Here is a 23,308-nt window from a genome sequence, read left to right on the forward strand (position 1 = left end):
CCAAGAAGCTCTCAGCCTTTGGGAGTTTTGTATGTAGCATGCCATTCATCTGGTAGCCACGCACCTGCCTAGGACCAGGAATGTGCTAGAAGATCGCCTCAGCAGTACCTTCTCGTCTCGCCATGAGGGGTCACTCCATCTGGAGGTGGCCGGTATGATTTTTCTGAAAGTGGAAAACTCCCCAGATAGACTTGTCAAGGCACACTCGACTAGAGCGCAGGTGTCATCAGCGGCCTTCTTGGTTCACGTGCCGATCCAAGCGATCTGTAGAGCTGCTACCTGGTCATCTGTCCACACGTTTACTTGCCATTATGCGCTTACCCAGGCCCGGGATGATGCAGTGCTGCAAGCTGCAAGGCCGTGAACTCCAAGCCCACTTCCATTGGTACTGCTTGTGAGTCACCTAGAATGGAATTGACATGAAAAAGCACTCGAAGAAGAAAAAACGGTTACCTACCTTTCATAACTCTTGTTCTTTGATATGTGCTGTTCATGTCCATTCCATTACTTGCTCTCATGCCCCTCTGTCACGATTGCCGGCAAGAAGGAACTGAGAGGGCGTAGGCTCAACAGTGCCTGATATACTAATGCATGAGCACGGCACTCAAGGGGGCACCACTGCTGACCCTACGGATACCACGAAGGCAAAAATCTCCAACCGCGCACATGGGCGCTCGCACACCTAGAATGGAATGGACATGAGCAACACATCTTGAAGAACAACAGTTACGAAAGGTAGGTAACCCTTTTTGCCATTTTATCCAATAACCATACATCTTCCACAACAAGTACCTGCACTGGACATCTTCCACAAGGAGGCATCAGCAATTATGCTTTTGGGCCACATGGCCACCACAAGCCTGCTGTGCTTCCACGTATTCACTGATTCTTTCCTTAATATCAGAAAAAAGTATATCCACCCCCTATTTGGATAGGTGTATCCCATCCTCCCTGGGGTGCCAAGTAAGATATGTCCAGATCTGAAATGACCAAACCCCCTTGGTTATGTATGTGTTTAGCCACCTACCTATTTACATACCTCCTCACCTTATCCACCTGTGGAAGTTCCACTGTTCCCTGCACTGCAGTGTTTCAGATTAAATATTCATTGCCCATGGGAAAAATCCTGGATCTTCCCTCAGATCTGCCTTAGCTCTGTTTATCATGTTGAGCCCCTTACACCTTCCCAAATAGTTTTCACTGAGGTGAACAATAATCACATCTGGTGCCTGCTTCTGAGTTGCCAAAGAGCGTATAAGGGGCATCAGCTGGTCCCATAGCATACCCTTGTTTCTATGCCAGCTCACCACCTAGATCCAGCTGTGAACCTCCAGACGACTTGGTGCCTATGTGCCTAGTGTACAAAACTATTGCTCACAGAGCCACACCACTGCTTGCTTGGACCGTGGACATGATTTTGAAATTTGAAACAGAGAATCAGAGCTAATTTTCCCATCTGGGGTCTCGTGTATGTCTTGTATGTATTTGAGTGCCATTATCCAATTGCATGAATCACACTGGCCCCTAGCCTTATTTGGGCAGTACTGTTGCAGCTCCAATCTGGAGTGAGTGGGAACCAAATTCATGCACCTATAGCCCTAACTTTATAAGCCCCTTTTTAAAAACTGTAACAGACTGGTATGTTGTGAAGGCCCTTCCAGCCCCCTGACCAGCTGGTTTCATCATTATATAATTCCTCATTCCATCACCAATAGCATTATGGACTCACCTCGCCCCTCCTGTTTGGGTCAAGATGACCAATTGCTCCTCCTACTGTAAATCCCTCTACTCCAAAGCCTTTCCCAACATATCCCTCACCAATCCAGGCACTAGTTCACTGACTCTAAAAACTTAAAAAAATGCTTCCAGGAATGCAGCCTTGAACAAGTCCACTTCCTGTCTGCTTCTGCACATTTGATTGAGAACTTGCCCCAAATCCCTAAGCGTCTGAGCAGTAATGGGGATCCTCTCTAGGGATGGTGTGTTGATACCTCGTCACTAAAAAACTCTGAACTAACTAAAGTATCCACTACAAGGATCTGGGATATCCCCCAATCCTACTGGTAAATGTAAAGCCTCATAGGTGGCTGGAGGCAGTAAATGATGCAAACCCACAGGTTGCCAGCAATACCATGTACTGAAGTATCTGGTCATCTGGAAATGGCCATTTCATAGGCAGGCCCTCCCTCCCCTGAAATTGCACAAAATCTTTAAAAATCCTGTCATAAGCCCTAAATATTTGCAGTGCTAATGATCTCTGTACAACTCTTAAGAGCCATCCTCCCCCAGAATGCTACCAGCCTCTGTTTTGGGTTCCATGTTGGGTCCTGAAATCTGTCCACCTGGAAGTGTGAGACAGTGCATTGGCTCTGCCATTATCGACCCCAGGCACATGTTTTGCAAACAAACATATGGTTAAAGTTTAAACACTGAAGTGCAAATGCCCTTACTCACCTCATAATTCTGCGTGATGTGGAGGACATGCACCATTGTCATGTTGTCATTCCAAAACATTCACTTTTGTTTGTAAAATCCATTCTCCAAACAGTCACTGCCACTACAACGGGAAATAATTTCAGGACTGTTGTATCCTTTACTATCCCTTTTTTATCTGGTCAGAGGGCCATTTCTGCACATACCACATGCCTTGGTAAAAAATCCCCAAACCTATTCCATCTCATGCATCTCAGTGAATCTTTAAATCTGCCTCAATTATCCATTCCTCCCTCCAAAAATCCTTATTCATCTCTTCATTAATTTTTATCCAATGATTGGGCTTTAATATTCCTATGGTGGCATCTGACAGCTCTTGGTAATAGATTTCTCCAGGACTGCATAGGGTATAAATACCACCCTCACTCTCTTCTGGTCAACTAGAATGGTAGTGATCTCCCCCCACTCCTAAATTGGGTCAGCCATTTCCTGCTCCTTCCTGCTCCATACAGGTAAAATTCCCCCCTTTTTCCAGCTGTGGTGCCAGTTGTGGGGGAAGCCCTCTCCTTGCACAACTGGAGTGCTTTCCCGAGCAGCTTTTGCATGCTGTACAACTGTCTACTAGTTCCTTCTCTGTGAGACAGGAAGCCTTATGATCCTGTTTCCTGCTGTTAACAGTCTTGCTCTCATTCTTGGGCCCTGGGATTGGAGTTTCTCTCTGTTCTTCCAGATTATCTCTTTGAGAATTCCAGGTTTTAAAGCCAGAGCCTGTAATAGGTATGTTGGGCTGCACATATACCCAGAGGATCAGTGCCCTGTTATAGGACAGGAATGGGGTAAGGAAAGACATCATGGTTGTTCAGTAGACATTGGGGACAGATAGGGGAATGAGCAGAGGAATCTTTTAACTTCTGGCTTTGGAGCTCTTTCATGTGATAATAAAGTATACTTCCATCAGATTATATATTATTGCTCTTTTATTTTGACTTTTTTGTAGGTATTGAATAAATCTATAGTTCATTAGTTTATTTTAGTTTCCATTGCAGCATCTATAGATACATTTATTTAAATCAGTGTCCCTGGCCGAGTGCATATCGTTCCAGTTTGCATATAGTTGATTGTTTTGTTTGTTTAAAATATTTTGTCTGTTTGAAAACTTCTATCAGGTATAAAGTCATTGGGGAAAATCCTGGAGCCACTGAAGTCAACACTGTTGACTCCAACAGAGCCTGGCTTTCACCCGTTATCTCATGTTTTGTGTTGGTCATGGTTAGCAGAATAGTTTTGCAGGCTTTATTTTATTGACTTATATAGATCATTAATGGTCAACCCAGGGGAAAGATGGTGCAGTATATCCAGTAATGTTTCTAGTGTCTGTGGTTGGCTACCCAACTTCTCTGTCCCTCACAGTTCTTGATTTTACGTAGCTATATTTCCGACTACAAATGGTAGACCGAAGATCAGGAATACAAGCAATACTACCACAGCGTGCACTTTATGGTGCACTTCTAATGAAAATAGGCTTAAACCCAGGTCATGTTACTAAGAGCCGTTAGGATGACTTTATCGACTATCACAAAACCAGTGGACCTGACCTCTGCAGAGTCATAGTTTGGAGTATGAATGTAATCATCACTTTTCAGATTTGCTGAGATCCACAGCACCAGAAAGCCAGCAAAACCGCATTCTTTATTGTAAGCACCATTGTGTGCAAAACTGAAACTCTTCTCAAACTTTCCCTCTTTCTTAAATACAGAAAGGAAGAAGATTAGAACATTGGCAAAGTTGCTTTTGCTTCCTAGATTTTAAAATGTCACATAAGTTAAAAGAAAAATATATTACTATTTGTCTATGTCACTTGTGTTATAAGAAATCTTTATTGTTGCTTGGTTTATAATAGAATTATAAATAGAAAAGACCTTTTAGGTATTTTGGCCTATTCACCTACCACTGCAGGATTGTTGCCTATGGATGTATTGGATTTGGTGTTTGAATTTTGTAATGTTGTTTTAAGGAACTTGCCAAGTATATGTATAAGGCAGAGGTAGCACATATTCATATGAGTTTAAAAAAATAGAGAAGTATGAAGAATGGGCCCAGTTGAACAAGTTACTTGTTCACTTCTGGGGGAAAACCCAACAACTTTGAAGACTTCGAACTATTCAGTGTACAAGACAAGCTTCCCTAAGAATTTGTAACTGGCATAACAAGCTTCCAACAGATAAACTTGTAGCACTGTAAGGATCTTACTTTTCATATGGGCAATTGGATAAATTGTTTTTGTTGAAAAGTGTTTGGCTTTAGGCATAGAGCTGCTTTTGTCACAGATCAGGCATGTCATACATATCTTCATTTTCATAACCAGGTGTTAGTTAGATTTCATACCAGTTTTCATTTAAAATTCATTTGAGTAGCTAGTGCATAATGTCTATTACAGCTATGTAGTTTATAAACATGCTATATTTGTAGCTACCTTTTAAATCTGAACTGCATAGATTAATGTTTTTAAAACACTTAGAGCTCGGTTCTGCCTTTGGCAGTGCACATTGTCATATGTATACAAAAGCTGATTTTCCAAAATATTAGGCCATTTGTTCTGAATACTGGTAGGCAGGATAAAGTCCTTAAACTATAGCCTTTTCAAATTTTGATCTGCATTATTGTGCCTTCTTTTGTGAATTTCCCCTTCTGACTCCTGTATGGTATAGTAATTTTTTGTATTCATGGAACTTTGCTAGCAGCCACTATACCCATTTTAAGGAATGGGAAGTTTGAGGTTGCTTATCATCATTTGGACACGTGAAAAGGCCTCTTGTCCCATAACCCAAGATTGTGACACCAGCAGAAGAAGATACCAATTACAGTATTTAGATTGTCAAGCAGCTGGAGCATTATACAGTACTTGAAGCCGTTCTACCACTTCTTCCACAGGAATTAGCAAAGGAAGACACTCTTGGGGTGTGTCTACAAGTCCTTTTCTTTTAAAAAATTCATCTTGGCTTCAAGTGGTATGTCTCCACTAGTGGAAGCAGTAGTAGGAATGCTAGTGTAGATAGATTTACAGGTAACAGCTGGCATTTTAAACACCATATCCAATCTTGCTCAGAAAAGGTCTATGTGATATGACACTTAAAACACCCAGAGCAACGCACACTTTGTCTATGCTAGTGTCCCCACCATTACAAACATTGTTGGAGCAGAAGCAATGGTAGCAACAGGTGGCAGGGTCGAGGTAAAAAATTCATAGTGTAGTTGTTTGTCAAAGTACCACTTAAAATACATGTTTTACAGTGCATGGAGGCTTGCACCATTCCCTCTGGTGGTCAATAAACAGAAATTCAGATCTACCATCAGCTGAATCCATAAAACAATACCTTTGGAACACATTGTAGAGAAAACATTTAATTGGTTTATATAGACTGCTGGATTTCTTAAATGTATAGCAAAGGGATAAATGCTCGGAACATGAGGAAAATACAAATGAACAACTGGTTTCTTGAGCCTTTAATACTGGCTCAATGGATCATTTCTGGTCAGATTTTAGGATTATCTTCTGTTCTGCAACCTTCAGCAAAACAGAAATGATTAATATTGTCCTCAGGATGACTGACAGGCAGCACATCCATATAATTCTATCAACACCCAGGATTCAGACCCCACTATGGATTCCTTGTTCTGGTCTTTTCTGTGGTTCATTCATGATATTTCCATTTTCCTTAGCTTTTATTCCAGTTGAGAAGACAAAGAAAGAAAACAATTTAAAAATGACATTTTCTGCAGAAAAATCTGAGCATTGTTGATGTAACTATCTCTTGCCAAGGCAGAACAGAGACTTTGAGGAAAGGTTATCAAGGGAAGTATATCCTGGTTGGTACTGAAATTATTTACTTTTCACTGGAGGCTGCTGCCAGTCACATTGATAACACATTCATGTCCATACTGGGTAAATGAAGATGTAGAAATCAAATTAAGACAAATTAAGTACTTTATGCGTTATGGAGAACGGTGGATATGAGACTTCTAAAACTGAGGCGGCCGTGACACCCTGGATATAACAAATTTAACTGCTAATTTTTGTGCAGACTCCACATAAAAATTTGGAAATATTTAAGAGATTGTTAGATTATGAATATGATTTGCAATGCCCTTGGATTATGCTTTTCTTTCTATTTTGAGTTTCTTCAAAGTGAAACACACTGTGTGAGGTCCATCTAAATAGCTGCAATAAAATATCTCCAGTGCCTTACTTAGCTAATTAGGCTTTTTATTTGTGGCTTGATTCTCATAAATAAATATTTTTAGTTATAAAGAAGATTACATTCTCCTGCAGTTGTAGTGCGGGAGGAAGAATGCATATGAACTTTCTGTTCCACAGCGAAGTAAAAATAAATGTTTACCTAGAATAGTTTTCTTAAGTTTTATATTCAGGATAATTTCATAATTTAGCTGATACTATATGCTTTCACTCATTATTATTACACACCTAAAAACTTAATCACCGCGAAGAACCTGCCTTTGTAATGCAGTGATCAAATATCTCATTATTTAATAGATGTAAAGGCTTCTTGCAGTTTTGCTTTTTAGTCCCTTGCTTTACAAAGAGGAAAATCTTCAACAGGGAGAGTCACTATTTCTGGACGTGCCATTTTCAAAGAAGTCTTAAATCTGAATTTCAGAAATTCTGAGTGGATAAGCAGTAATTCTAATATCTGGTAAATTGTCACTGTGATTTTTAATTCCCAGCTTCAGTGCTGTAGCTATTCGCTTCTGTCTTATGCTTAGAGGGACCATGCCATGAAAGCCAAAGGTGACTAAATATTATCCTTTTGAAGAAACACCTCAATATTTTACAAATAAAGGTCAATTGTTTACAAGATGTGACAATAGGATCTTTTCATCTTATAGCATGTAACATCTGATCTTACTGGTCTATAACATGACTCCTAATGAGTTTCAACCATACAACTTTTAAAATTAATGATTCTTTATCTCACAGTTCCCCTTGAAAGAAAGCCACAAAGAAAAAGATCTTAAAATATAACCCAACTCAAATCAAAACTCAAAACTGTAATTCAGATCAAAACTGTATTGTAAGTTAAATCAAACTAATCAAATCTGAGTCAATGATCACTGACTGAATCTATTTGGTAAACACTTACTGTAGCCATGAGAAGAAGAGAGGCTCAGAAATTATTTCTCAGTCTTCCACTGAACTGGTCAATGGCAACCAGTCTTTACTCCCGAGCAACTAGCTTAGTGAGAATAAAAGATGAAGATGATGTTTAATAAAAAATACAATGGATGGTCTTTTACAGAGTGAAAAGTAAAAGCAGCCAGGAGCATGCAAATTAAATGTTTGATCTATTACAAAGCAGACATGCATCAGAAGAGCTATAATATAGTTAATTTAAAAACTGTAACAGCTAAAAGGCAAAATAATGTAGTATATTTTCCAGGTAATGTCTTCCAATTTACTGCATATTTTGGATGCATATTTTGGTGAAATGTGTGGCATAGCAAAATATTTGTTTAAGTGTATGTAACCAACTAGAGTGAGTTTGTTTGTGTTAGTGACCTTTAATGTGTCCAACCTGTGCAGTGAACAGGGATCCTGCAAAATAATGGTATGTGAACATGTTAATAAATACTCTATCCTAAATATAAAATCACTCCTGATAAAATTTGCTGATGACACAAGGATTGGAAGAATGGTAAATACACCTCTACCCTGATGTAACGCGACCTGATATAACATGAATTCAGATATAACGCGGTAAAGCAGCGCTCTGCGGGGTGGGGCTGCATGCTCCGGCGGATCAGCATGTCTGGCTCCGACACGCTGCTCTGAGCTGCATGTTAAGGGTGCCGGGCCGTGGCTGACAGGTTGGATAAGGGGCAGAGGGTCTTGGAGGGCGGTGGGGGGACAAGAAGTGGGACGAGTTGGATGGGTCGGGTTCTGAGGGGCTAGTCAAGGGGCGGGAAGTGACTATTAATAATGGAAATGCTCGAGGTCAAAGCAAGTTCGATATAACGTGGTTTCACCTGTAATGTGGTAAGATTTTTTGGCTCCCGAGGACCGCGTTACATCTGGGTAGAGGTGTAATAATGAGGGAAGGGCAGTCAGAGCAATCTGGATTGCTTGGTAAACTAGGCCCGTTAAAGTAAAATATATGTTAATGAGCCAAATGCAAAGTTACGCACCCAGGAGCAAAGAATACAGACCATACCTACCGTTAGGGGACCTGTTTTGGGAAATAATCTAGGGGTCATAATGGACAAACACCTGAACATGAGCTTCCCAGTGTGATGCTATAGCAAAAAGGGCTATCCTTGGATGTATAAACAGGAGAGTACTAAGTAGGAGTAGGGTGGTAGATGCATTGGTGAGACTGGCAGTGGAGTATTGCATCTAGTTCTGATGTCAACATTTTAAAAAAGGATGTTAAAAACTGAAGTGAGTGCAGAAAAGAGACACAAAATGATTTGAGGGCTGGAAACGTGTCTTACAGTGAGAGACTTAAAGAGCTCAATCTGTTTAGTTTATCAGAAAAGATTTAAGTGGTGACTTGATTACAGTGTGTAAGTACCTTCGAGAGGAGAAAATACTGTGTACTAATGGACTCTTCAATCTGGCAGAGATAACAAGAGCCAATGACTGGAAGTTGAAGTCAGACAAATTCAAAGTTTTATTCTTTAGCTAGGGTCCAACACATGGAGCTCAAAGTGCTTGGTTTCTTTGACTCCTCAGGTGAAGGATAACTCTGGGGTTCCTGCCCCCTCTTTTTATAGTAAAGTAAACCTTTGAAATGTATTATTTGAAAAGTAAGCTCAGACACAGTTTCTTTCTCCTGCTGGGGTATAGACACTAGACTGTCGTCTCCCCCACTTGTTAGTTGATATCTTTGTTTATCTTATATGTACATATACCTTCATCGTCTGCTGATGATCAGGCTGGTCAGACAAGCAAATACACATTCCTTTATCTATGGCAAACAATGCATGAGACCAGTCTACCCCAAACATTTTAGAACGTAATTCTAGCACATATTTGTACACACCCTGAACATATGCCATGCAGTGATTTTCAGGACCAGCTGTTTACCAGTTTGTATATAGCTCACATGTCACCTTTTAGATACTTATTGCCCCAAGTCACTATTGTCATAATCTGTATGTCAGGCCTGACAAGAGTTGCTGACATAGAATAGTATACCACCTCTCCTCGACATTGATGCACTAGGTTTAGCCACTGGCTACTCCACAGACATATGTTTACAGTCCCCCTGAACCATAGACTAAGGGGCATCTCTCTTCCTGCTTAACATCTATACAGCCCCAGCAGTTGTTTCATGCCCTTCTGGGTCACCCCAGCCAGTAAAGGGTTCTGCCACCCACAAAGGTGTGAAACCAGATCTCTTACCACAATGAGTCTGCCCTGTTCCCAGTGGAGTCCTGGCCCACAGCTGTTCACCTAGCTGTACCAGGGACTGACTGCTCCCAGCATCTTCAAGCTGTGCCTCAGTTGAGTCACTCAAGTAACACCTGGGACTGTTCCCTTGTACAGTGGATCTGAGAGAGAGATTCCCAAGAGGGGATTCATTTTGAGGAGGTGACTGTTTGTTTGGACTCCCAATTATGCTCCTTTTTCCCAGGGGTAAACAGGGCTTCTGCTCCCCCTTTACAGTTTGTGCTTACCAAATGCTTTAGCTTCACACAGGCATCAGCTGCCTTTTGGAAAGAATCCAGAAGTTTATCCCAAATACATTGTCCGATCTCTTCAGAATATATGCGCAGGAACTGTTCCTATGTAAAAAGGTCAAATAATTGGTCATAATTCTCTTCCCCCTTCCCCTTGAACCATTTTCTCATCTACTCACACAATGTATACACACATTCCCTATGACTCATCTTGTCATTAATTCTGAGATCTCTAAATTTCACTCTATACACTTCAGGAGTAATTCGAAAAGGTTTGCAATACAACTCATATTTCAAAGCCTGTTCAATTGGCATTTCATTAAATATATGTAATGCTTTACTCAAGAGCTTAGTAATCAAAGTTGGAACTTTCTTGTCCTCTGGAACTTTATGTACTTCACAAAGCCTTTCGGAAGTGGTAAGGAATTAGTCTGTTTCTCTGTACACAGGACAGCTTATCCGAGCTTGGTGTTCCTTGGGGAGAGAAAGTACCTGTGGGCTGTGGAACCTATCCATCCCTTTTCCCCATTCTCAGATTATATAGCTACCCCACCTCCCCCCTCCCCGCTAAGGTTTCCTTTTCTTTCAGCTCCATGGCTTATTGGTGGGCAGCTGCTTCTGCTTCCAGGACCCACTTGTGTGCTGCTTCTTGCCCATTTGGTTCACGTCCCATTTTTGGTATTCACATGCTCTTGTTGTTTGGCTTCCCATTTCTCATCGTCCTTGCTCAGCCGCTCATTTTAGGCTTTTTGCTCCTTTTCTAAACAAGCCAGCTCTAACTTAGCTGTTGTTTCGCTGTCTCTCATTTTAAATGTCCTCTGTTCTGTTTCCACACCTGAAATAAATAAACAGAAAATAATAAAACTGTAACCTTTCTGTGATTGTTCCCAGCCTTTTCACTTGCGTGGGAATTACTTAAAACTATTTTACCAGGACTTGAATTGTAAACCTCAGTCAAATAGCAAGCTGTGTGTCAATCCTGTTCAACTATGCCAATGGGAAGCTTTGGGGTTCACCGAGGCCGGTAAGGGGTTCAGTCACTACCTGCTTTTTAACTGTGGGCACCTAGGATGTTATACTGCTGTTGCTCAGAGCCCTGACACCAACAGGCAGCATACAAACATGCTGGTCACACCCTGGCTTCCACTGCCCAATTACTCTTTGCTGGGGACCGCAACAACAGTTCCAGCCCTAAGTTCTTCCCCAAAAAAGTCTTTCTCTGCAGTGCTTTGATTGAAGTGGAGGGTTTGTCAGTCCCAGTTAAGTTAATAATCTGCTATGTACTGACTTTCTCTGTAAAGAGGCAGAAAACTTGATCAGGTTTTGTGGGTGCTACAGTAAGAAGGGCAGAGCATTGCAGAGAGGCATTTTTGGAGAGAAGTTAGGCCTGGGAGGGTTTTGGTGTCATCCTGCAAGGCGTAACCAGGCATGTGGAAGCCAGGGTGAGGCTATTGTGCTGAGCATTCCGTTGCTGTCAGTGAACCAAGGCTCTGAACCAAGGCTGCACAACACAACCCTTCCTGGTCTGGGCTGAACCCCAGAGGGTCACAGCACCTGCATAAGGGAGCAGAGCAAAGGTTACACACACGACCTTAAAACTTGCGCTTCCTGATGTGAATGCCTTTTGCCTCTGCCCTTTCCAAGATCTGATTGAATGAGTCATCCATATGAACCTTCCAAGATTATTCAAACTTTCGGAAAACAAACAAATCAAACACATTGGGCAGGGATTAGACATGATGGAGAATTTTAGAAAGAAAAATGAAAATTTGGCAAACAATTTTAAAAAGTCCTCTGGATTATTCCAGTTGTAGAATACTTGCCCTTATCCACTCAACACAGATTTTTTTAAGGATAGTCTGGTTTGATTTTGGATAGCACGTTGCTATATCATGATAATGTAACTGTTGTATTTGAAAGAAATTTGATCTTGCCTCATTTATTTGAATATCCCAAACATTTCAAAATTACACATTTTGCTTCCTTTGGAATGGTTCTTTAAAAAGACATGGTCAGATTTTTAATTTTTGGCTTTTGGCCTCCTTTGGCCTGCATAATATTTTGTTAAAAGTTTGAAATAAGATTGCTTTTCATACCTTTTGTCCTTTTTCCTCTCTGGCAACCAAGTATCCAGCACACACCCTACACATAAGCACATGCTTGGACCCCCACATGTGCAGATGTTTGCAAACTGTTCAGTATTTGAGAAGGATGAATACCTAAGCTTCATGTTAAGGGAGTGCACTTTTGACTTGAACAGTGCTCCTTGTGCAGGGATTTCTCCATGTTTATGAGCTGACAGGATCAGAGCCTTAGTAACTTCTTTCAGATAGTATGGGGGATTGACTTATCACTTTTCTTCTTTCTGAGCTATGTAAGTATAATTTTCTTCTCAGCTTCAGAATTGCAGTTTTATAAATAAATAATACATATTTAAGATTAAAAGACTATGCCTCTCTCAACCTGATACTCTTCACACTCCTCTGTACAGGGCCATCCACATTGTTAGTGCTATACAAGTGACAAGGATGATGATTTAAGTGTCATAAGGTTATGAATTCTAAACATCTTTTTTTTAAATCGAAAGTAACATCTTAAAGTTGGGGCTTAAGAAATGTGTCACTCATGTCACTCACTTGTCTTGTTAATCTTCTTGGTATGTATCAAGTTGTTCTAAATCTGCTTTGATTCAAAATGTAGTCCAAAAGAACAAACTCCATTTTAACACTGTCCAAAATCAACATTTTACCAAAAATCATTTAACAGCGGGTTTCACATTATATATTACCTCTTTGGCATGCAAGTGCTTCTAAACCAGATTCCTCATTTGGCATCAGAAGGGTTGATTTAAACATTTGCAATACTATTTCACACCAATCCAGGAAAAACTAATAAGTAATTTCAGACTGGATCATTTGAACCATATTTTGCATAGATTGAAAAAGAAAATTAGCACTGAGACTTTGATACTATCTTTCTCTTTACTGCTGCTAATCAAGTGTAAATTGAATTCAGAAAGTTGTGGTTATTCACTTCACATGACCCCTGCTGGGAGATTTAGTTTCATGCAGCTTCATCTTGCTATAGACCACATATGATTGACATAATTAATCAAAGATTATGCCACTAATCGGCAACAGAACACAACACAGCAGAGAACTCAATTAAAGCTTCTTATCCTCCAATTTGAAAGATCAGTCATGTGAGAGCTCAAAAGTCAGCTTCATATTTTTGCTTAAGACCATAATTATTTAACTTCTATATTTGCTTCTGCAGGGTAGTTTAGCTAAATTCATTTAAAAATCATGCCTTCCTTGCTGTAAAGGGATTTAACACTTTGATTTCTGCAACTAATTATTTTCAAAGAAATATCAAAATCTGTTTAAAACTAATATTCAACAGGCTGAAATAATTTAGAAAGCAGTAAGCTATAGGACTCAGCCGTGTCTCACTAAAACTTTGCCTCTGGGACTTAACTACCAGTCCTTATAGGACTGAAAAAGGAACACTGTGGTGACCTTAGAAACTAAGGGTCAAATTCACCACTCGCTCAGAAAGCAAAAGCAATCAGGCTTTGTGCTGGGAACGGTGTGGCATTTCAGCTGCTTTTCTACCCTTGGTTTGGGGGCAGCTGCCCATCCATCGAGTTTTGGGACCACATAATCTGCCCTTCAATACCTGGCATTTTTTAGTAAAACTTCCAGCAAGAGGGTAAGCAATATTTCTTACAGAATGCACCCAGAATTGTACCTGATACCTTTCAAAATATACCAGAAAGACAGGTCCCTGGCCTGAGGAGCTAACAGTCTGAGTAGATGTGATATGGCAGAGAGAAGTAGTGGGTAGAGGACAAGAGGAAAGTGTAACAAAAATAAGGATGAATTTGCTTTGGAGGTTCTGCTTGTCCTTTTCTGAACAAGAGAGAAGGGAACAGTAACAAAGAGATTGTGGGGATGGAAGAGAGGAACAGGGAGATAGATGGAAGATGAAGAAATGGAAAGGGCAGTAGAGTGAGAACGTGAAGGAGAAAATAACGGAGAAGAACTTATTGTGGAGGTTGGCAGCAGGAGTGGTTTGGTAGCTGGAGAGAAGTGGAAGAAAGTTTTTAGATCAGGCAGCCAGATGGCAATGGTAGAGCATCCAGAGCTTTAGAGGCAAAAGTCTGATGGTTTGAGGAGCCTGGTGTGGGTTACAGGTCTGTAGGTGGTGGTGGTGGAATGTGAGTCCCAAGGCGCTGGAGTTCTGTTGTTGAGATCCGGACTGCAGTTTGGAAACTTATTGAGCAAATACAGAGATTTTTAGCAAAACAAGTCGTAGCAGGCAGCAGCTCAGTTAGACATATTTTCCCCTCTGACCATACTCATGGTGCTTTAACTTTAAATTCTATATCTCTTAATTATTTCCCTAAGCTTCATTCTCCTCCCTAATACAAGCATAGGGGAAAACTACTGTAAAAGTCTGTGAATGTTTAACAGCTAATACTTGGTTACTGTACTTCAGATCTTCAGTAGTAGGTGACAACAAAGGGACTGAAAGGAGGAGAATAAATCCAGAGATGCTCTAAATTGGTAAAGTTTATAGGTATTTTATAGGTTTCAGAGTAGCAGCTGTGTTAGTCTGTATTCGCAAAAAGAAAAGGAGTACTTGTGGCACCTTAGAGACTAACAAATTTATTTGAGCATAAGCTTTCGTGAGCTACAGCTCACTTCATCGGATGCATTCAGGTATTTTTCTGTTTATTTCACGATACGTGTGTGACTTTCTGCTGACAAGGGGAAAAATATTTTCTCCAAACATTTAAAGTACAATATGTTCTTGTTCAGCTCCCTTACAAAAGGCTGCATTGACTTGTTTCAAGCTTCACATTGTTTGAGATCTTACTTTAAAGGCTTTTCAGCTCATAATGATATAAGAGACAGCTTGAAACTCATTAAGCTTATGCACAATGAGTTGTTTAAGGACAAGAGTCAGTGTGCCAGTTACCAGGTTAGCTTTTTGTTATTGCCCCTTTAGATTAGTGATTGAGAAGCATTAAGACAAATATTGACTAAAGTGATTTTAGCATAGTTTACAGAGCTAAAGTCACTACATCTTAACTTGGTAGGCCATCGATGCAATAAACAGTTCCAGTGGTGTTACTTGTTTGTCTTATGAAATATAGTGACTGTATGTTGATCTTTGCTAAAGGGTATTTATGTTATGAAATTCTTTCTTGTGGGTTATATAGCTGTAAACATTTTTGTATGTTGTGCTGTGAGGGCTTCAGGGTTTTGGTTTTTTTACAGAATGTGTATTTTGCTAATATTAAAATTGGTAAATTAATAAGGTCCTTTTAAAAGGATAATAATAAAATGCTCATAGGGGTGTGTGCATGTGTGACCTCAGTGCAGTTATAGCTTAGGAAATGTGGGCTGTAGACTCATGGAAACATTGGAGAGGGGAAAGTCAGAAGAGTCAGTTGTATAATTCTTTATTAGAAGATTAGGATTTCTTCACTAACTTCTGTCCTTTTTGTCTTGGAAAATGATTTTTGCTTGTTTTGACTACAGCTGAAGTGTGTCATATTTTGATTTGGTTAACAAATAAAACTTATGATTTTATTTGGTTAACAAATAAAACTCAGCTGTTTACTATGCCAGAGTAACTATGCATCAGTATCGCTGAGCATGCCAGTACTACTCTGGAGATAGTGCTTGTTGTAATAAGTCTCTTTGTCCTGCAATAATAGTGACTTTAGTTTTTTTAAAATTATTGGAGGGTCAAAATTTAAAAACTACCCATAATTATGTATCTAACAAGAACCCCTCCTCTCTGTCAGACTCTGACAGCTTTTGGTGGGGTTCTGGTCTAAAACAGTTCATACACTAGTTTCCCTTTAAATGTAAATAATTAACCAAAGGGTCTTTTCTGTAAAGACAAATAAGGGGTAGATAAGTGTAATATTGTGTGTTTCTCTTTATTGCAGAGGACTGACCCGCAGCTCCTTGCTCAGTTCTACTACGCAGATGAAGAACTAAATCAAGTAGCAGCTGAATTGGACTGTTTGGATGGAAGAAAAGACCCACAAAGATGCACATTGCTAGTCAACCAATTCCGCTCTTGTCAGGTACCCAGAATGGCATGTTCTCGGCTATGTTTTATCTTGTTTGTTTTGTTTACACAGATTTATTGCCTAATTTTTGGAATTATAACTAGATCCTTAAGAAACATGGCTTTGATCAATGGAATTCCTGCTTAAACTAAAGGTGTTTCACATTTGCTCTCAAAGAATTGTGCATAAACAAAATCTACAAACAACTGCTCTTGAATTAAAGATTTGTAAATATGTATACAATAAAGTTTAGATATTTTTTCCCATATGAAATATTGTATACCATGGTCAGAGTTTACCAGTGGTTACCAAAATCTGGAATCTGATATGTTGCAGGATTTCAGACACTACCATACATTAACTTCTTTTGTAAATGTTGAAGTTTTTAATGGTATTCACTGTTTCAAATTACCTAACTTCAAATTACATGGCAGGAGTAGCTTCCCATCAGTCACTTATGTAGATGGAGAAAAACAATTGGCTTTTCAATTAGATGTTAAGTTTTGGAGAGAATATGTTCTGTTTAGTGCAAAGAGCCTTGAAGATAAGAAGGGATAACTAAGGTTTCCTTACTTCTACTGCATAAGACAAGGCGTTTCAGCTGTAAGTTGTATTAAGAACCAGAGTCTTTCTATGGGTTTACTAACATATCTGCTTTGTATATAACATCTGTTATTATTTAAAAAGTGAATCAGGATATTACTTACTGAAACTGTGGTCTTTTTTGTAAGTGAGATCCTGTGGCAAAAGGCTGAGAAACAGCAAAGATCAGTTAGATCATTGTAGTAGGGTCCCGGAGGGGTGGGTGGCCTAGTTGTTAGCATCCACTGAGCTGGGGGAGGATAATGTAGGGGAGCCCAGGCCTGCCCACTCCAATGAGCTCTGACCCAGGGCCCTAGCAGAGTCAGCAGCATTAAACCCTGGGGGCTTGTGGATCCTCTGTTACACCCTCACTGGGTCACTTCCTGCCATTACTCTCTCCACTTCTGGTCTCAGATAAGAGAGAAAAAAAAATTAAAAGGAAACCAAATCATCAGTCCCAGACTAACTCAGTCCCAGAGTTCTCCCTTTCTAAGCATACACTTTTTGGCAAAAAGAAAAAGAGTACTTGTGGCACCTTAGAGACTAACCAATTTATTTGAACATAAGCTTTCGTGAGCTACAGTTCACTTCATCGGATGCATAAAAGTGGAAAATGCAGTGAGGATATTTTTATACACACAGACCATGAAAAAATGGGTGTTTATCACTTCAAAAGGTTTTCTCTCCCCCCACCCTACTCTCCTGCTGGCAATAGCTTAGCTAAAGTGATCACTCTCCATACAATGCTTATGATAATCAAGGTGGGCCATTTCCAGCACAAATCCAGGTTTTCTCTCCCCCCACCCCACTCTCCTGCTGGTAATAGCTTATCTAAAGTGATCACTCTCCTTACAAAAAGAAAAGGAGTACTTGTGGCACCTTAGAGACTAACCAATTTATTAGAGCATAAGCTTTCGTGAGCTACAGCTCACTTCATCAGATGAATGATCAGACATCTGATGAAGTGAGCTGTAGCTCACAAAAGCTTATGCTCTAATAAATTGGTTAGTCTCTAAGGTGCCACAAGTACTCCTTTTCTTTTTGCGAATACAGACTAACACGGCTGTTACTCTGAAACCTGTCACTCTCCTTACAATGTGTATGATAATCAAGGTGGGCCATTTCCAGCATAAATCCAGGGTTTAACAAGAACGTCTGAGAAGGGTGGGGGGGAGTGTAAGGAAAAAACATGGAGAAATAGGTTACCTTGCATATTGACTTAGCCACTCCTAGTCTCTATTCAAGCCTAAGTTAATTGTATCCAATTTGCAAATGAATTCCAATTCAGCAGTTTCTCCCTGGAGTCTGGTTTTGAAGTTTTTCTGTTGTAGTATCGCAACTTTCATGTCTGTAATCGCGTGGCAAGTTCAGGTGAGGTAAACAAAAGTCTTCAGTGGAATGTGAGAACAAATAGAATGGATAGGAATAAAACTTCATTTACACCTTTGCCAATTTAAAAAGAAGAGGAATGCTAAAGAGAATGTATTGACTAGCTTTTTTTCTGGAATTGCTTACTGTTCCTTAGATCAATAAGACCACTAAGACTTGCAAAAAAAGAGTTGCTAACTTGGTGAAAAATACCATCCATTAATCAGGTGAAAATGACATTGAAGAGCAGTATACCATTAGCATACCAAGCACCCATATTAAGTGAGCTGAATCTAGGGACACAGGGAAAGACTAATGTACTATGTGCTCTCCTTTCTGACATCTCTTAAAAGAAGGCTTGCAAAAGTTTTTGAGAGAATGTTTCCATAGAAGTAGCTCATGTTCAAATTACCATAATTACCTCAGGAGGGATTTCACCAAAGTTTTATATTCATTACCTCAGTTTGCTTTTGCAGTTTCTCAACGTTTGCTACTTTGCTATCACCAGTCAACAGTGGTGGATTGTGGAGTATGGCTGCAGGCAAACAGCAAGTCTAGTATAAGGCAATATTGCAGAGGGGCTGTAGTCTTCACTACTCTTATTTTTAAAAGAAACCTTTAAATGTGCACAACATTGAAAAAGCAGGACAACTAACTTTAAGGCAGGCCCAGTTCCTGAAGAGTGGAAGTAGTCACCAAATCAGTGCATTATCACAGTAGAGCAGTAACTAAAAAGAGCAATTCTTAGGACCTGATCACACACACAAAAGTTGCCATCCTTACTAATTAGATGCATGTAGTCAAGGATGCCACATTTTGTCTTAACTTATCTTTACAGTTGTTGCATTTAACAGAAGTGGCAGTCACCTAGTCATATAGGAAATGTCATACTGGGGTAGAACCCTGGTCAGTTCCGTTGACTGTGTCCTCTAACGACATCCCATGCTGTGACACTAATACTTTCCTGGTGACTTTTATGCTTAGGTTCAGTTGTCAAACAAAATTGTTGCTACCAGAGCAGAAAGACTTGAAAATGCTTACACTTTCTATCTATGGTTTGATGCAAGATGCCAGAATCTTTGCAGAAATTGCCACTTTAATGATGTGTTGCAGGAAAGATCACACGCTAGTTCAATGGTATATGAAATAATTATATTTATTAATTAGACCTATTTTAAACATATTTTTATAGCCCCCAGAGTGTTCTAGGTGTTTTACAAAAACCAGTCTCTTCTTGAAGAGCTTTCTGTCTAAAAAGACAAAGTTGCAAGAGAAAGAGTTATGCTTCTTTTTACGGTTTATAAGAAATTAGATCATAAGAGCAGAAATAAGAACCGTTGCTTGAGGAATTGTGGAAAGAGGTTTTTTGTTTTGAGCAGGTATTTAGGAATAAGGATGGGAAGACTTTCCAGCATCTGAGAAGACATGAAGGTGCTTGTGAAAGAAAGGAGAACCAAGGTCCAATTTTTGTATCAAAAATATTTTACTGCAAATATATATGTATGAAAATATCTCAGTGTAAACTTAGCATTTATAGCAAGGAAGTGTGTGATTTTTATTAATGATACTGAAAATTTTAAAAACATACTATTTTAATTTCCTCAGGAGTTAGTTTTCAACAGGACCTTGGAAACAGCAGAGCATGATTTACCAGATTCCCAGGCTTTGTATGATGCACTTTTCTGTTAATGTCTAGTACCCAAGTTTCCATCATTTCTGCTTTCCTTAGCCCACTGCGAGGTTATCCCCACAATCTCATTTAGGAAAGTGGACTGAGACATGATTTCAGCATGAGCTTAATTTGCTTTTTTTCTTATACTGGAAGAGGTTTCTAGTACTGGTATCCTTTGTCTTTTTAGCTAGCTTAGGAATTAATTAATTAGATTGATCTCTCCTCCTACTTCTTGGGTTGTTTGTCTTTAACAAATTAGACTGGCAGTACCTGCTTAATTAGCAAGTGTCATGCTTAAACTTCATACCTTCTTTTCTTAAATAGAAAAGAAAACATAATTTCGGACTGATGGCAGATTCATAATAGACTAACAGATTTTACTAACCTTTATTCTTTTGAGGAAAAGACTGTATTTTATTTTAGAAGATCCTTCAGAAATTTAAACTTAATTTAGATCTTTGTCTAGACTTCTCAGATTTGGATCTAAGGTTTTAAAAAGAGATCCTAGTTAATGGAAGTGTGGTGATAGTAGTTTATATGGCTACAACAGCTTTAGTGTGCATAATGCTTTATAGACAAACAATGCAGGTCCTGTCCTGAAGAACTAACATTTTAGATTAGACTTATTAGACATGTATTTTATATTACTAATATCTTCCATCTTCCCCACCCAAAAGGAGGATTTCTAGTCTTTTGTGGCATACTGATGGAATGAAGGAGTTACAATGACACAGCTCATGATGTTAGCTTTTCATGTGGATCAATAGAAAATTTCAGTCTCCAGGGCTGTCAACATAGTTTTTAAAAAAATGACTAACGTTACAAACAAGATATTAATTTTTTTTAAAGCTCTATTTTACTCAAAAGCTATTTGAGTAATGATCAAATGATGTTTTTAAAGTAAAATTAAGTTTTTAAAACTTCTAAAGCTGCTATATCTTGGATACCAAACATGGCAAGTTGCTTAGATACCATGGTGCTGAGATAAAGAGCAAGTTTTTAAAGCTTCAATTTTCATTTACTTATTAATGCAGTATAACAATTTGCTTCAATTATAGTGACTTACTGTAAAAATGGCATTCTTGTTTTTGCTTTGGTATTTGCATGTCAGTGGTATTACATTGTTATAGCACACACACCTGTTAATATTATATCTTGCATTTGCTGTTTATAATCTATATCTAACAAAGCCAGAACTCATCTTTGTGCTACTCTATTTTATACTTCACGATAAGCCCTAAACTGTTTTATGTCAATATATGACGACTCCCAATCACATATACACTTCCTTAAATTATGAGGTACACAGGCCAAGATGGTGGTAGTAGTAGTAGCTCATATGTAGCACTTTTCATCAGTAGAGCTCAGAACACTTTACAAAGGAGGTTGATATCATTATCCCCATTTTACAGATGGGGAAACTGAGGCACAGAGAGGTGAACTGACTTGTCCAAAGTCACCAGCAGGCCTGTCGCAGAACCAGAACTTTGAACTCAAGTCATCTGAGTTCCAGTCTAGTGGTAATACATTAATTTTTCAAACTAGATCAATGGTGGCAATGCCTGTTAAGTATATTCTGTTAGCTAAACAAGATACATTTAACTGAAACTTGCAAATTTTGAGTACAAAATCTTAATACATATAACATTTAGCCCACTTTACACATTTTTTCCTGCAATATAAATTACTCCATGAGGTATTTCTTGAGTAGATGTCAAATTTTATAAATTTTTATCCCACTCAGAAACTTCCAGACATGATAGAACCTATTTTGGGCTGAAGTTTCATATTTTACAGCACTGTGACCTTGCCTATGGTACACACATTTTTGACTAATCATCTGCATTAATGATCTCCCCCTGCATGAACTGGCTTTGGCCCCAATTAGTTTAAGTTCTGTACTTGAGTTAATAAGATGATTTAAAAATTATAATTCCTGAGCCACTTTATTGGAATTGATGTGTTAGCAAAGAAGTTCAGTGATGATACTTGACCAGGCCAAGTTTAAAAGCAACTTTTTTCTTGTTAATGGAGATGCCTTTTCAGTCCTCTAATACTGTGTAGAAATGCTTTATATTAAAAGAGGTTTCTAAATGGTAGCACTTGCTTCTTGTTTTAATATGATGAGAATAATTGCTCTGCATGATATAGCGCGTTCTCAGAACAATGTATGAGTCAGTTCCAAGCATGGTTTAATGAAAATTATTCCCAGCACTGCAGGTCACAAGTTTCTCAGCAATGTGGTAATTTGACCCACTAAAGCAGGGGTGGGCAAACTATGGCCCATGGGCTGCATCCAGCCCGCTAGCCGTTTTAATCCGGTCCTCGAGTTCTCACTGGGGAGCGAGCTCTGGGGCTTGCCCCAGTCCGGCGCTCCAGCTGGGGAACAGGGTCGGGGGCTATTCCACGCAGCCCCTGAAAGCAGCAGCATGTCCCCCCTCCAGCTCCTAAATGTAGGGGAAGCCAGGGGGCTCCACTCCGCATGCTGCCCCTGCCCCAAGTGCCACCCCTGCAGCTCCCATTGGCTGGGAATCCCTGCCAATGGGAGCTGCAGGGGGAGCGCCTGCAGACAGGTCAGCACGCAGCAGAGCTGCCTGGCCGTGCCTCCACATAGAAACAGGAGGAGGGACATGCCGCTGCTTCCAGACGGCACTTGAGGTAAGCGCCGTCCTGAGTCTGCACCCCTGAGCCATCCCCCGGTGCCCCCATCCCCTGCTTCAGACCTTATCCCCCTCCTGCCCTCTGTCCCAGCCCAGAGCCCCCTCCCCCACCCTGAACTCCTCATTTTTGGCCCCGCCCTGGAGCCCGTACCCCCAGCCAGAGCCCTCACTCCCTCCCGCACCCCAATCCCAATTTTGTGAGCATTCATGGCCCGCCATACAATTTCCATACCCAGATGTGGCTCTTGGGCCAAAATGTTTTCCAGCCCCTGCACAAAAGTAAATTAGAAAGGGATCTGTTCTCATCAAGGTGTAACTTCACTGTCCTTTATTACACAATTGTAGTCAGTCCTTGTATGGCATATTGGGGACCCATATAAAGTCCAGCATGACACTGGACACTATGAAATGATGTGATGTGATTTTAGTAAGGGGTATCTTATTATCTACCAACAATAAACACTGTGCAATATAAGACAAAAAATGAGACCACTGATGCCTTAAAGAGCTTACAGAGTAAAACACAGAAACATTTACTGTCAATGGATTTTGTCTCCTAAGGGCCTAAATCCTTTAGAAAATGAGATTCAGGCTTCTAAAACAGTTAGGCATTGCAATACTGAGTGCAGCAACACTGAAATATCTTTAAAAATCTGGGCTTTAGCTACCAGAGTTGTGATTTTGAGAAAAATACCAAATATTATGAGTTGAGTACCCTGTGAATCTCTGCAGGGCCCATTGGGGGGTGAGAAGGAGAATATGCACCTGCATCCTGCCCACCTTCTGTCTGCCTGCCGAAGACAC

At 39.9% G+C, this 23,308-nt stretch overlaps 1 protein-coding gene across 4 annotated transcripts in view; it reads left to right on the top strand.

Moving 5' to 3' along the window:
- Positions 1-23,308, top strand: part of ZFYVE28 (zinc finger FYVE-type containing 28) — a 311,136-nt gene that overhangs the window by 155,128 nt on the left and 132,700 nt on the right. For all 4 annotated transcript variants that reach the window (XM_073342720.2, XM_078852596.1, XM_078852595.1 and 1 more), the window contains exon 2: positions 16,097-16,237. In XM_073342720.2, the coding sequence (XP_073198821.1) occupies positions 16,097-16,237 (141 nt within the window). The remainder of the gene's footprint in view (positions 1-16,096; positions 16,238-23,308) is intronic.

This window comes from Lepidochelys kempii, chromosome 4, assembly GCF_965140285.1.
Source record: "Lepidochelys kempii isolate rLepKem1 chromosome 4, rLepKem1.hap1, whole genome shotgun sequence".
Lineage (NCBI taxonomy): Eukaryota > Metazoa > Chordata > Testudines > Cheloniidae > Lepidochelys > Lepidochelys kempii.